Consider the following 15,384-nt stretch of genomic DNA (forward strand, 5'->3'; position numbering starts at 1 on the left):
AAACAAGGAGCAGCTGCAGGCAGCCTGTGCTGCTGGACAGCAGGGACCCTTCCACTGTGCTCAGGGCTGCTTTAGCTAACACATAAAGCTCCAGGCTGGATCACTACTCCAGATGCCTTTTTCCACCTGCTGAAGTATAACACACATGCAACTACTGAACTTCACTTAAGGTTTGAAGAGACATTCACAATTATTTAAAAATTCATTAAAATATTCAACTTTATTAACAGTATATTTACATTTTTTTTTCCTGCTCTTGGTCAACCATGGTGAATGTTCAAAGGTAAAAAAGCATTAAGCAATAACCACAAGATGAAAACATTTTAAACCTATACAATACTTTATACACAAATTTATACAAAGGAACACTTAAATAATACAACTGGACACAAAAATATACACTTTTAGAGAAATTCACATCAGTAATTGTATAAAGCTCTCTTCTGTACTAAGGGTCCTGAAAATTTAGGACTAAAACTTTAGTTCTGTAATGCAAAAGGGTTCTTGTGACAGTCCTCAAAGGCCACTATATAGCACACGACAGATTCAAGGCTATCAGCTTATAGAGTTCAGTCTGTGTATTCAAGTTTTGAGGTCCTTTATGATTACGCAAACAGCAGAAATAGAGTGGTTTAATAAACGGTACAGAGGAAAGCAGAGGTTTAGAGCCAGTATTAAAATCTGTAGGCCCAAAACACCCACTTTGTATTTCAACAAGTGTTTGATACGACCGTTTCTTTAAAAATAGAAAGAGTAAATGCACTTACATAAAAATAACTTTTACTGTTCAGCAAGCGTGCTCGAGTGATTTTTATATTAGTACAAACTTAAAAAAAATCTGCCATGTGACTTTTAAAAGAAATGATACCAATTCACCTCCCTACTTAAGTACATTTACATTAAGGCTTTGAATCAGCTGACCCAAGATTTTACAACATTAAAACAAATGGGTCCACATGGATGCCAGTCTGTCTCATTGAGACGTAGCATGACTAGAATTAAAGCTCACCACCGTAAGGAAACAGAAGGACACATGCTCATGCCTTGACTCTATTGTTTGTCTCTGAACTAAGAATGTAAAGTCTAGCAGTAACAGTATTTCATGGCAAGAGACAAGTATGTAACAGTTTGTCTATAAAAGCAAGTAAGTTTTTAGTTCAATGGCAACATCTTTGGAGAAAGCTCCTGTTTCAATTCCTACAGATTTCATGCAGAGAGATGCTTCTTAAGATTACCTTAAGAAATTACAGTTTGATGAAGTTGGAATGTGTATCCCAGACTGCTGATGAAAGAAGAGTCCAAACGGTCTTCCTGGATTTTTGTCATACATTTGTGTCTTGCAGTAATGGTTCTTTAGCTTCACCAGGAGCTTGTGGGCTGTGGGGATGGCCATGGCTGCCACAGTGTTTCTTCCAGTTGCTGGATCTTACATTTAGGTTTGTATGTTCAGGAATAAACAAGGCAACAAGTAGTGCCAACAGCACGGAGCACGCTCCAAATAAGAATGGGGGTCCAGGAATTATGGAGTTCTGAAAACAACAACAAAGTGTTAACAAGCCTTTCAACACACCTTAACAGCCTACAATTGCTAATTACCCACTTTCAAGAGTTGTTGCCTGACACAGTGAAAACAGTGCAGGCTTTGAGAAGGAATGTGAAAGAACATTACATCCTAAGATTTAGGACAAGGGAGCACATGATTCTTATTAATGCTTGCCAACTTCCTTTTCTAGTGCAAGTTCTTCCTGCTGAGATTCCCCAAAATCTCAATTTAAAAAAAAAAAAAAAGCTCGGCAGAAGGACAACAAAACAAAAACATTCACTATTGCTATCTGTCCCTCCTTCCCTCAAGGTATTCTTCTCACAAGGGCCACAGTTGTCTCTGACTGTCAGCTGTAGCTGTTTGAAAATTAGTGCATGCAATTAAACAGATCAGTTAAACAACCCTCCTCTAGAGGGACTTAGAAACCTCTTTCTACACCCTCCATTTACAGTCAGCCTAACAAAATATACCACAGCATCAAACTGGAGAACTGATGAGCACAGGAGCCCTTCCTAACTTCTTTTGGAAGCAGTAAGTACAAAAGAAACGTACCTGTTGTAAATGGTATTGTGCAACCACACTACCTCCTGACGATGATTCGGGCATGGGCAGTTCATTCAATTCAACGTGAAATATATAGAATATAAAACCATAAAGCGCTGGTCCCAAACCATTACACAGTCCTCGAATCCCTGTAATCATCCCTTGAACAACACCTGGGAAAAGTAAAATATGTGTTCTTCTCTATCTATAGTTACATAATTAACTATTTCTAATGCCTTAATTGACTTGAAACTAATGCAAGCAGAAAAAGCTCTAAATGGTGTTGCACTATGGGTGTCAGTAAACAAGGGGCACAAAGAGCTTGTCATTATCACATATTTGAGTGGCAGTGCCTGCCATGCTAAGCTAGTTCAGAGGCCAGGATATGCACACTGTCTCGCACAGGAGAGAGCATTGCATGCAACAGTGAGGAACGGTGCCCGGAGTTCGCTGAACGTTTTGCTACTGTGAGGCCTTGTTGAGTTTTCCCTCTGCAGTAGAAGTACATGGTACACACACAGTGCAACTTCCAAGCAGCCTGGATTTAATGTGGTGCCCTAAGCTCAGGTATCTGGGCTGCCCTGCCAAGAGTCAGCCTGGTTGACAAGCACTAAGCCCAGCATGTCTGTCTGCACAGTATTCTTCAACTAGAATTCCAAGAGCCAGGAGCAAACCTACCCTGCTGGTCGGCATCAGCAGTTCTTGAGACCAGGGCACTGACAGCTGGGAAAGTGATGCTGGACATGGCGGCCACAGCACCGGCTGCCCACATCATCCTGCAAAACACAGCCTGCAGTGACTGCTCTGGGGCTGGGGCTCTGCCCTGGGAGCGCAGGGACGCTGCACTGGCTCTCCTGCACTCACACCCTTCAAGGAGGGACGCAATGCAGACCAACCCTGCATCAGCCAAAGCAAAGTGAAATGTGCGTACCATGGCTCTGACCCAAAGCCGTACCAGGCCAGCTGCAGTATTTGGAACCCCAGGCCCAGCAGGATGGTGTTCTTATTTCCAATGGACCGCATCAGTAAACTCAACACTATTGTCTAACAGAGGGCAAAAGTAAAATGTCAGAAAAATAACATCCTTAAAGGTTAAACACAAGTAAGTTGATGAGTTAATGAATTAAAAAAAACAACACCTGAAAATATTCTCAATGTCAAATATATGCAGAAACATTATTTTAGTGTTCTTCAAAAGTAGTATTTGCCTCTACCAAAAAAAAAAAAAAAAGCAGTATTTAGCAAGTTATATGACTAAACCATCATCCCTTCTTTGCTGCACAAAGGATTTAGTTTTCCCTTAATGAACCAAACACTTGTTGTCAAGTGTTTTCATCCAAGTTAGAGTCTTAGCCAATTTCTAGAGAGCTAGAAAAAAACAGACACAGAAAAGCTGAGTTGCATTTATGGAACCACAGTGTCCTCCCTTCTCCACAGTGCTTCCTTCTTTTCAGCTTGTCAAATCAATGACACGCAGAGCAATAACTCACCTGTGCAATAATGGAAAGAATCCCAAGAACTGCTATAAATGCTGCAACACTTTCAGATGAAAATCCCATTATCTATATTAAAAAAAGGCAATTTGATTATTAATCATAAAGCATGTGACATGTCACAAACCCCAGTGAGGGAACACACAATGCAGAAGACCAGTATTATTCAGTTCCTTGTCTTTTTTCCATTACATCAAACAAATAAATGAAAATAAAGGGACATAAATAAAAAAAATTAAAATTGTTCCCTCAAAAATTAACACAAATTTAACATATTGAACCTCATAGTCCAAGAATAATGCAAATAATTACAAAATACAAGAAATTGTTTTATAGCTCATTCATCACTCTCTTTTTCTCTGTCTGAAAGAGAAAAACAGAACAATAAGGGAACTTAAATCAGTTGCTGGGAGCTTCTAAATTACATGATTTATCTGTATTTTCCATATTAGTTCAGTAATACTGAAAACTTTCTTAAGCCCTGTAAATTTACTTTTGTTCAAATTCATAGCAAGATGTTACATTACCTGTCTGAGGTATAGGAAGAAGCTGGAATATTGGCCTGCCTCTGGGAGGTAGGAAAGAAAGACTGTTATGCAGATTAGCAGCACAATGGAGTCCTGGCCGACTTTCTTCAGGGACTACGGTAAGAAAAAAGAATTACAAAACATTCCACCTTCATTTCCAAAAAGCATCCCTAGCTGGGCTCTGAAAAGCCTGACAATTAATGAAGTTGTTATGCGGCACCACCAAAGAATTCTCTGTACGTTTAGCAAGATGACAGCAAATGGATCACCAGTGAAGCAAGGTTAAGGCTTGAAGAAATTGAAGGGTTTTTCTTGCAAGCCTGAAGTAAATTGAGTCTCTTCCCTGTGTCCAAAGCTCAGTATCTACAAATAACAAAATCTTCCCAATTTAAGTAGCTTACTGCAAAGGGGTCAGCCTGTTCCCATGAAATGGGTGCTCCCCAGGACGCTGGCCTCATCTTCTCTGGCAGCGATTCCGGTACAGCAACAAGGATAAAACAAATGTCCAGCAAGGCTATTGCTGTAGCCAGCACCACCACCAGGCTGTCGCCGTACGCTCGGCCAAGGTAGGCACCGATAGCAGGGCTGGTGACTAAACTTGCTGCAAAAGTTGCTGAAACCTGAAAAAAATAACAGCTGGTAAGATTTTCAGTGAGACAAGGCAGTAGTGTTATTACCCACATTTTCTCCTTTCCAGAAGCCTAACCATTATAATCATGCAGTGATTAAAAGTAACCTTTTTCCTATGTGGTAGCAGCTGTGTATTTTAGACAATCACAATTTTTTAAGAAAGATTTTCTGATAACTGGACAGCAATGTCAGGCTCACAGCACTCTTGCATGTACTGACATAATTAGGTTTAATTAACTGTAGATTCAGCTGATACCTTTGGGAAGCAATGAGCTGTATTTAATCTTCATATTAGTGAAATAGGCAATGTCTGTTAAAAAAAAGCACATGCATAAAGGGTATATTAAATGTAATATGCTGGTTAATCCAACTCAGTAGTTGTCAGTTAATCAGCTGGCCTTGTGAAAGGTATTAACTTAAAAACTGAAAGAACATTCCCAACATATCACAATCCCTGATGTGTACAAGGACAAAGAAAGTATTTAGTTCTATATCCATTGCTTTCAGCTCTTCGTGCTGAATGGCAATGGATTCTGTAACTTAAACACAACAAATAATTTTGCTAATCCATTATAACATGAAGCTGTCAAGGCTCCTGGGACCCGGCAGGGTATCAGGAGATAACAAAGAAACAGAGGTGAGCTGTAAGAACTAAAAACAGACAAGTAACTCAGCTATGTTTGTTCTGAACTGCAGCTCAGAAGAGTGACTGGAGACACAGGCATGGGCAGTCAAGTATCACACAACGGCAGTTCCAGAACAAAATGTGAGATTTCTGAAACAATGACAGAGTGGGCAACAATTCAGGAATAACTATAACTCCTCAAATTACATCATTAAGACTGATAACAGCCCTTAAGACAGGCACGACAGCTTTTATGTTTTGCTTCATTTAGAAGCAGAATATTCAAGAGATACAAGACTGGATGACAGGAAGAATTAAACAGAAAAAACTGACTCCAAATTAAAATCAACTTGCCACAGAAGAAACAAAAACACAGCTTTGAAAAGCATTACAAACTGAAGGGCTTAGTACTGAATACCACGGGAAAAGAGCCCAAACAATACATACCAAACCATAGGCCATGCTCCTCTCGTGTTCTTGGGTTATGTCTGCTACATATGCGAAAACTACAGAAAATGTCACTGCAAAAACTCCAGACACAGAGATTACAGCGAAGTACCACCTAAGAACATGATAAAAAAAGATTAGAAAGCTAAATAGAAACAAAAAGTCTATTCAATCCAAGTGCAGTTAAACAGTAAATCACCTTGTCCAACTTATCATGACAATTTATTGAGATAATCTTAAAGCCAATGTGACTGTGTCTTGATAGAACTGTGTAACACATATTGCACCAAGTACAAGCAGCATGATTTTATAACATCTACAAAAAGATGCTGTGATTAACTACTACTGAGAAACGAGGTGCTCAGCTAATAAACTTAACTGGCCTATGACCCAAAGGAAATTAGGAACCTCAGTATTTTGAGAACTTGGTCATTGAAAGGCCTCCACATTAGCCATTATCTGTACGCTATAGACACTAGCATTTGCCATTTGAAACCTTAATGTACACTTAGAAAACAAGCTCCTTCTGAAGAGGGATGAGCAGCCTGTGTGACCAGAGAGGAAACGGGAAAGGCTGACGGAGCTGCCTGAGCAGCCGGCACTGGCCTGTGTCAGTGCAGGCTGTGCCACTGCTGCTCCACCCTAGGAACTGCATGGGGCAGGAGCAAGCCCAGGGCTCTGACTGACTCCTGCCCTACCTGGGCAATGTCCCAGCCAGTCAACTGGTCAGCAACGTGCACACAGCATGAAAGCTGGTCGATTTTAGAATTTGAGAAACAAAAGTGTAAGAGTGCTGCAACACTGTACCTTACAAATGGTTACCTCATGCACCCACGTTAGGTAAGGTTTTGATTTCAGCGTCTGCTGGCTGACAGCTGAGTGAGAACTGTGGCTACGATCCAGACCTAGACAGCTCACTGGACAGCGTTCTCCAGCTTTGGCAGATGTGCTGGATGTAGGGCTTACAGCATACAGATCAAAATCAGCAGCTACTGAAATTCTGACCAAGGCCTTTGGCCTCCTGGCAGCTGCCTCAGGTTGACTCTACCCCCAGCTTTGCACAGAAATAACCAACCTTCCATGAAGCACAAAGAGCATTTTATTAACGATGCTACACACACAAGCATTAGATAGCAACCTTGAAAAACAAGGTTTTTCATGCCAATCTGGCATGAAACAATTTACTAACCATGGGCTGATCTTCATTAGCGGTATTGGTGCACAGGTGAAAAATACTGTTAGCAGCAAGAAGGACTTTCGTCCCCACACGTCAGACAGGGCACCTATGAGTGGGGCACTGAGGAACGACAATAAGCCCTAATGAAACAGAACATTTGGAGTTAGAAGTCAGAGGTCAGACTCGTGGTAGCTGACCACAGCACAGTCTGAGAGCAGCCCGTGCTCTGGTTTCATTCAAGCCAATGGCTACAGTGCAATGCACCAAAGGCAATGCGGCCAAGCATCACTCATCTTCTATCCCATGTCTGACTACATAAAACTTGAGATATGTTATCTCAGAGCTACACAAAATTCAAAATGCAGATGAGCCAGTCATACAAGCAGTTTCATGAACTGTGCTTTATAGTCTACTGGAGCAACAAACTCCAAGTGAAAAATTATCCACTTTCAGCACCATATCGTCATTTGGGATTAAGGAACTACCTTTTTATTTGCTGAACCCAAACAGTAGATACATACCAAGCAATACCTTACTAAAAGTAAAAAGATGCACATTTGACTTTCAGCAGTAATTTATTCCCATTTTATTCATCCTGTGAAAGCCATATTGAAAAACCTCTTGACTGTTTCTTTCAGTTGGCAGTTATTACTACATTCCTCCTACCATTCACTTCAAATTGTACTTATGATTATCTTCTGTCAACTTACCTTTACTCCTTGAATTAGACCATTCATTAGAAATGTATGTTTCGGGAAGGTTTCATGCAAAACCTGGAGAGGAAATATGAATACAGTCATTTACACAATATGAACTACAAATTTTGCTCATGATACATCCAACTTTATAACGCACAGCAGTTTTTATTTTCATAGAATACAGAGGAAAAAATAGAAGAAAAAAGGGCGAACCACAAATAATGTGACTAATCTTTAATTTGCATGGAAGGCATTTTGAGATTGCAGTGCCTGAAATATAAATAAACCACAAAGAACCTAGAAAATTATCTCTGACCAGATTCTCCAAATGCTACTGTGTCATCTGTTAGGGACTGGGAGGAGACAGAGGAGAGATGTCACCATCCTGAAGTGGCTCTCAGTTTGGTGAGCAGAATCCAGAAATGCAGCTGTCTCAGTTTGATTTGTGTTTAGATGCGAGGGATTCCATTCAGTGGCAATGTGCAGTTCATACCCAAGACACTGCTGATAGGTAACATGAGCTTTCAGAGCAGCACCAAGAGTGCTTTTGAAGTGGAGTTGGCTTGGGAGATTTTTAAGCCTTCACTCCTTTCAATTTGTCATCATGCATCACTCACAAATTAAATCCAAATTAAAAGCAACCAACTACATGAGAAAGCACCTTGGTACAAACACATTGGTATGACTGTTTCACTAATCATGGGGATGCTTTGACTGGTGTAACAGACTGGTGCAACTGGTTACCACATTTAAGTACATTTTTGTCCTTACATTTGTAATATGCTAATATTTGATGGCATCTTGAAAGGAAAGATAATTTCATTACCACCTTACTGGTTTCAATAAGAAACTACTTACATGTAAGCTTGAGTGTTAGCAGACTTACATGTAAACACTGTGCTACACCATTACACTGCTATAATGAAATAAATGAAATTTTTGATACCATCTAAAAATATAGAACTTTTCACTTGCACAACAGAGCAGCTCAGTGATATGTAATTTTTATTTAATGTAATTTAGAAGATGCGCAGTGCCTTTGCAGTAATTGTCCCAGCTCCCATACAGTGAGAAAAAGCTCCTGAGGATCACCTACCACTAAAGTGGGAGCTGTCAGGAGTCCCCAAGCAAAAAACTCCAAGAAGATAACGATAACAGCATGGTAGACACTGGGTGAACCTATTCCTTGAGGCTGAAATAGGAGAAAAGACAGGTGATTGAAACATCTGATCATTTATCAGTCATGAGAAATGCATCTGAACCCTATAAACAGAACAATTAATAATGAAACAGGACTCAAAACTTGGGAATAGTTACCCAACTAACTGATATGGAATGAAACTCCTTTTTTTAACCCTTTGATGCTAATGTCCTGAAGTGTCCTACTCTTACTCTCCAGAATCCTTCACTGCCATCTCAAAAAATAAACCACTTAATCTGCCAGTCTGGGAAACAAGGACGCTACAGGGAAAAGAGACTCTACTTCAGAGAACTAGTTAGTTTTCCTTGAGAAAAGTGCTTAAGTGTACACAAAGCCGCATGGAACAAAGTTTCCGTGCAGTGCTCACACTCAGCTATCCCCAATTCTCACTACCTGGCCTACCAAACAGCTCTTCTGTTACTAAAAGGCACCACTGCTCCATACAAAACATACCTCTAAATCAGGAAAGAAACTAAAATAACTAACACCAGAAGCAAATTTCAGGAACAGCACTGATCACTTCTCAAATACTGAGTGCAGGCCTATTAGCTACAGTGTGCTTCAAATGCAGGAAGAAATGCAGATAAAAAATTTGACAAAAGGAACTTGAAATTCCCAGTGATTTGGCAGAATCAGAAGCAGCTTTTGAAGAGAACAAAAAGAGAATGGGTGGCAAAACCTGTTCATCTCGTAGACTCTGTAAATGCTGTCAAACAACATGCCACAGTTCAACATTTGCAAATTAAGGATAGGGTTCACTAATTATTCTCATGAAAGCTGTATGAATAACTCCTCAGAAATTTCATATGTGTTCTTTCAACTTAGAAGTGCTGCCTTAACATCTGCTTTGCTGGTTTTGTGCAAAGGTGAGTTACTAACAGAGTGGCCCTGATGTGATCAGACGTGGCATTTACACTGAGCACACACACAGGCTAAGGACCTCAGATGCTTCCCAAGAAGGCTCACTGGGATTTTATCAGTGTGTGTAAGTAGCTGATGGAGGAGTAAATACAAGAGCCAGACTCTCCTCAGAGGTGTCAGTGACAGGACCGCAGGCACATACTGAAATACAAGAAATTATACCTGAAGCTCAAAAAAGCAACCCTTTCTGAAAAAGGCTGCTCAGTGAAGTGTGGAGTTGCCAGCCTCCAAACCCCACTAGACACAGCCCTGAGCAAACTGCTCCAGCTGACCCTGTCTGGGGTAAGAGACTGGGGCAGTTGGATTAGTGATGTTGGAGCTGCCTTCCAGCCTCAAATACTACACAATCTTAACTTGCAGTTAGGTAATACTGGAGTCGTTCTTTTATTAGGAGATTTGTGCCCCAGCTTTTCTTTCCAGATTCCAATATTTCCAACACAGGAAAAAAAAAATCTTACTGAACAAATGTAGGAAATAAATACAGAAAACCTCACTGCCTACTCACTCCTATTGCTAAATAAGATCATACTTTTCAAAAGTAGCCATAACAGTCTGTAAAAAGGTGAAATACCAAAGTACCTCAGCCCTGTGCTATTTTTCTTTCCCAAGCCCTCTTCAGTAAATACAGACATACCATACTGATATTTCTGATATTTTTTCTGCCCACTCTCCCAAGGATGTAAATTAACAGTCTTTGTAGGTACAGAGAGTGGCTATAATTATCCTCTCTTCCCACAATTCCTTTCCCTTTCCACCCACAAGCCTTATTTTAGCTTTGGGTTAAAAATTTATCCAGCTCTGCACAAACTGCAAGTATCACTGTTAGCTGTTTGACTCAGTCTCATGTAATCAGGGTCACTCCGATAGCCCCCAGATTCCTGTCACATTGCTGGCTTGTGACCCCCTGAGGCCTGACAGACAGGGAGATGTCACAAACCATCCCACGCCTCCCAGCATGGGGGCAACAGCACCTCCATTCACAGCAAACACGAGTGACTCCAAGGCCATCTGTGGCCGTGCTGCCTTCATCCAGCTCTGGGCAGCTCCAAGACCACCTGCACAAAGCGAAACAGCAGCACGACAGCAGTGCTGTTCTGCACAGGGGAACTGCTGCTGACTTCAGCGGCCTCAGGTGGGTCACTGCTGCCCTCTGCCACGTCACCCAGCTGTAAGCAACACCAACAGAGCTTTCCAACACGCCGACAAAAACAAGCAGAAGTGACATTTAGATCACTATGGTGCAACTTCCCTGCTTTCTTGTTGTTAGTACTCACTTATCATAGGTACTGTTATTTTTTCTTATCTACAGAAAAAAGAAAAATTATAAAAGTAATTTAGTCACATTTAGATCACCTCTATAGTAACTTTTAAAGGTGGTGGCAACTATTAAGTAGCAAAGATGCTTCTGAGGCGAGAGAGCAAGGGGAGGATAAGCAGTTACACCGCAGTGTATTAAGACACATTACAAGCATTCAGTCCACAAGGTTTCAGTGCCAGCCTGACACACTCTCGGAGCCCACAGATGCAGTGCAGGTGCTGGGTGTCCAGCCCTGCTGTACCCTACAAACCTGCCCCCTGTGCTTTCCTAATGGGCTAATGCAGTGCAGTGCAATGGCCTAAGTGCAACTGAAGCAGAAGGCCCCAGACCTGGAAAGAAAAGATACAGAGGCCTTGTGTGAACAAGCTGCAACTGAGATGCTCCAATCACAGTAACAGCAACCCTCCTCTGCTACCAGCAGCCAGAGCAGAGCGCATTTGTGCCTGGCTAAACCCGCTGCACAAACAGGGCTCCAAGAAGCCTTTTCCTCTGGTTATAGAGAAGACACCTTTAATCAAACACTTTGTACTGTCAGTCATGCCAGTGATAAAAAGTGTACATGCCAGGCAAGCCTAAGAACACACACCTGACAACAACAGCAAAACTATCAAAGCAACAAAGATATCGTGTGTAAGACCACAGCTGTTGCTCCTCTGCTGGAATGGAAAAAAGCACCCAGTGAAGTTCTAATCTCTAGTTCATTTCATGACTGCTTCAAAAATGCATCATTGTACATAAGATGAATACATAAAGGAAGGAAAAATTAAAATTGCTGGGAAAAAGGAAGTGTTGAAACAGAAGTTGTGGCTGCCCCACCCCGGACGTGTTCAGCAGCAGGCTAGATGGGATTTTGAGGAACCTGGTGTATGGGAGGTGTCCTTGCCCATGGCAGGGGGGTTGGAAATAAATGGTCTTTAAAGTCTATTCCAACCCAAACCATTTGTGATTCTATGAAACCACATCACTGGTGTTGCTGCCTCTCCTTTGGTGAAACCTGACAACACACACTTGAGTACAACACACCATTACACATTCTTTCTGTGATACAGCTACTAAAGCTGCAAATAGAAAAACACAAAAATGCCATCAAGGACCAACCCAAGTTCCTGCACCACCCACTGTCTTGTCAAGGAGACCCAGCAGAAAGCGCAGTGGGAAGAGAGGCTTTGCAGAAACAATGAGTGGGTTTTCCTTTTTGCTTGTTTGGGGGTTTTTTTGGTTGTGGTTTTTTTTTTTCCCCTATCAAAAACTCTTTCTGCCTGTGCTACTGCCTCATTAACCATCTGTACATTCATTCTGGCTCACACAATTTTTTCTGATTTCAAACAGCTCCAAAATAAACCAATCAGGCTGGAAAGTTTGCACAAATATGCTTGATTAATTACTGTGGGAAACACTGAAGACATGGGGGCCATTTTCAGGTACCTGATTCCCACAATGTCACACACCATGCTGGGTAACGAATGAAGCAGATGAGGACACTGAGCACTGAAGGCCAACTTAACATTCCAGCAAATATTAAAAAATTCCATGCATGAAGCTTCTGCTGTTGTTATAAAGAACACTCTTATATCAAACTTCATAACTTAAAAATATGTATTAAAACAAATAATTTCCCAAATATTTATTTGAAGGCAGAAAGTATCACAAGTGGAATTTTGTGTTGCCAAATAACAATCTACATACCTTCATCTATTGTTTATGGCTCATTTTTATGTGATTTCCAAGAATTAAATTAATACAGAACTCACGGGAGCTGGCACTCAGCTTTTGAAACTGGTGGCAGGCACGGAATGATGCACTAAAAGTATCTTGGAATGCAGTTACTGTAACATACTTTCTCCTCTCTTGGCAAAAGGAAGTTAAAGTTGAGAGGTTAGGGATGCTTGGAAACACACTGTATCTTAAACAATGATACTCCAGAGAGAAATTATGAAGCACCATGTCCCCAGAGTAACAACACTTACTACTCAATCTAAAATACTTGCATTTAACATTTGTACAAGATAATCTCATACATTTCTATCTCTACAAACAGCAGAAACACATCCTGGAAAACACCAACAACCAATACCAGAATTCATTTTGCTTCCTAACACTTCAGTAATCCAGCCAGTTGGCCACTTCGATGAACAAGTATAGTGACTCTCACACCCGTCTCTTCTGTTATTGTTCCAAAAAGACAAACTGAAGGGCCATCAGCAATTTAGTCTGTCAAGATGTCTCTTTATTTGAAATAAAGGCACTGTATTTAGAACAGGGCACATCGAGTTACACAGTAGAAAACATCCAGGGGCAATGATACATTGGAAGTAATGGCACTTATCAATACAAGGAAAAAAAAAAAAAAAACAACCAAAAACCACACCCAAACCGACTCCAAGCTCCAGCAGCCAAAACACTTAACAACTTCCTTTCTTTTTTGAATTTATGTGTTTACGAGAAAGCAAAAGAGTGGGAAGAACCGCAAAACCTTTCTCCCAGGCGCCCTTTGCGGAACTGCTCAGGCGCTGACGTCTGTCCCCCTCTCGGGCCCGTTCTGTCTGACCACGGGCACCGCGGGGACAGCGCTCCCTGTCCCCGCCGGCAGCCCCGCACCCGCTCCGCGGCCCTGCCCGCGCTCCGCGGCCCTGCGCTGCCCCCGCAGCCGCCGCTCACGGGAGCCACGCTCGGCGAGGGTGGGCTCGGACATGCTCCGCTCACCTCGGGCGGCCCTAACGACCCGCCGTGCCCCAGGCCCAGCGCCGGAGGCCGCACTCGCTCCCGCGACCCAAAACCCGGCCCACACGAGGAGCAAACCGCGTTTACGGGCGGAGCAAAGCAGCCTGACACGCTCACAGGTGCTCTCCGGCAGCCGCCCCGCGGACACCGGCCCGGGCTGCCGAGCGCGGCCAGCGGGGCTGCGGCGGCCGTGAGGGCACCGCGATCGGCACAGGCGCGGCCGCCCGAGGCCCGCGGGCCCACCGACCCCCGCGGATCCGGGCCCTGCCCGTCCGGGGCCGGCCCCCGTACCGCCACAGAGCCTGGGGCCCCCCGCCGCCGCCGCCAGCCATCCCCCGGGCCGTCCTGCGCCCCCGGCCTCACCGTCCCGCCGTCCTTAATGATGATCTTCTTGGCCAGCATGATACTACGGTTCACGGCGCGCTTCTTCTTCTTCCCCGCCTGGGTCATTTTACCATCGCACCTCGGGGGCGGCACCAGCGGCCCCTCCCGGCTCCCTTCGGGCCTCGGCTCCCTCCGTCCCTCCGGCGCGGCCGCCGCCACCCCTCACGCGCCCGCCGCCATCTTGCGCAGCCCCACCGCGCGCGCAGCCGGCGCTGCGCATCACGCGATCGCGCCATTGGCCGCGCGCCGCTCACGTGTGCGGGGCGCCCCCCCAGCCCTGCCCGCGCCGGGACAGCGCCGCTGGGAACGCGGGCAGCAGGCGCCGGCACCGGGAAGCGCGGGCCGCGCCGGGAGAACGGCGCCTTTGGGCGGCCCCCACAGCCTCCGCCGCCCGGCACCCCCAGCCTGACAACGCCACGGGCTAAGGCACCGAGCGCGGCCCCGCGGGAGCCTCAGGTTCTCCAATGGCCCCGCAAGCATCACCCGTCCCTCCCGAATCGAAACACCCGGCCCCGCTTCCTCCCTCCTGGAGCTGCTGAGGCGCCCGGGGAAAAGGACCAAAGGAAGACAGTACAGGATATACCTGACATTTCTAGAGCCAGAGTACACAGATATAATCCACCCTAACGATCCAGCTTGGAGACAGATTTTAAACTTAGCTTAGGAAAGCTCTAAGACCTTCAAACGGGCAGGTTCTGATTTACCACAACGTCTGCAAGTAACAAGATAACAGGGATCAGCTTCCCCATTGTAGCATGCCAATTAGTGGAGAAAATCTTTTAGTAACACGTTGCCGGCATTATTAGGTTTTCTGTGGCTTACAACTTCATCCGCTGTTGATGTCTGGCATCACTGAGGAGCAACAACTGTCTGTGCATTACAGGCATGATACAGACACAAGTCTCCATGGCTGTATCCATGTATCGGTCTGTTCTCTATGTTCTTAATCCTCTGTCCTTCAGCCCTCTTGCTGCTTATCTCCATCTCCCCAGCTCCTGTGACATCCCCGTTTCCCCCAAAACCTCAGCTACATAGGAACAGCTTTTTGTCCCTACCAAGAGTGGAAGTTATCCCTGAGGTGCAGACCAGCACCTGTTACCAAACGGGTGTCAATCACTCACCACTTAAAACCGTGTGGGCTTAGGTTAAACCCTCA

The 15,384-nt window shown here is 43.9% G+C and overlaps 1 protein-coding gene across 3 annotated transcripts; it reads right to left on the bottom strand.

Moving 5' to 3' along the window:
* MFSD14A (major facilitator superfamily domain containing 14A) lies at positions 1 to 14,435 on the bottom strand. 3 transcript variants are annotated; one of them, XR_005956453.1, is made up of 13 exons: positions 14,208 to 14,434; positions 8,780 to 8,875; positions 7,696 to 7,758; positions 6,998 to 7,125; positions 5,809 to 5,923; positions 4,508 to 4,726; positions 4,107 to 4,220; positions 3,577 to 3,648; positions 3,018 to 3,130; positions 2,765 to 2,862; positions 2,096 to 2,259; positions 1,236 to 1,529; positions 1 to 129 (listed from the first exon to the last, which is right to left on the bottom strand). XR_005956453.1 is itself a non-coding variant. In XM_041483371.1 (12 exons), the coding sequence occupies exons 1-12, from the start codon at positions 14,292 to 14,294 to the stop codon at positions 1,323 to 1,325; spliced, it is 1,476 nt and encodes a 491-aa protein (XP_041339305.1). In that variant the 5' UTR covers positions 14,295 to 14,434; the 3' UTR covers positions 202 to 1,322. The 3 variants fall into 3 exon arrangements, 2 of the variants coding, with proteins under 2 accessions (XP_041339305.1, XP_041339306.1); XM_041483371.1 differs by lacking the exon at positions 1 to 129 and having other exon boundaries at positions 202 to 1,529; XM_041483372.1 differs by lacking the exons at positions 1 to 129; positions 8,780 to 8,875 and having other exon boundaries at positions 202 to 1,529; positions 14,208 to 14,435.
* Between the last annotated feature and the right edge of the window lie 949 nt (positions 14,436 to 15,384).

Source organism: Pyrgilauda ruficollis, unplaced genomic scaffold, assembly GCF_017590135.1.
Source record: "Pyrgilauda ruficollis isolate IOZ18807 unplaced genomic scaffold, ASM1759013v1 scaffold6, whole genome shotgun sequence".
NCBI classification, from domain to species: domain Eukaryota; kingdom Metazoa; phylum Chordata; class Aves; order Passeriformes; family Passeridae; genus Pyrgilauda; species Pyrgilauda ruficollis.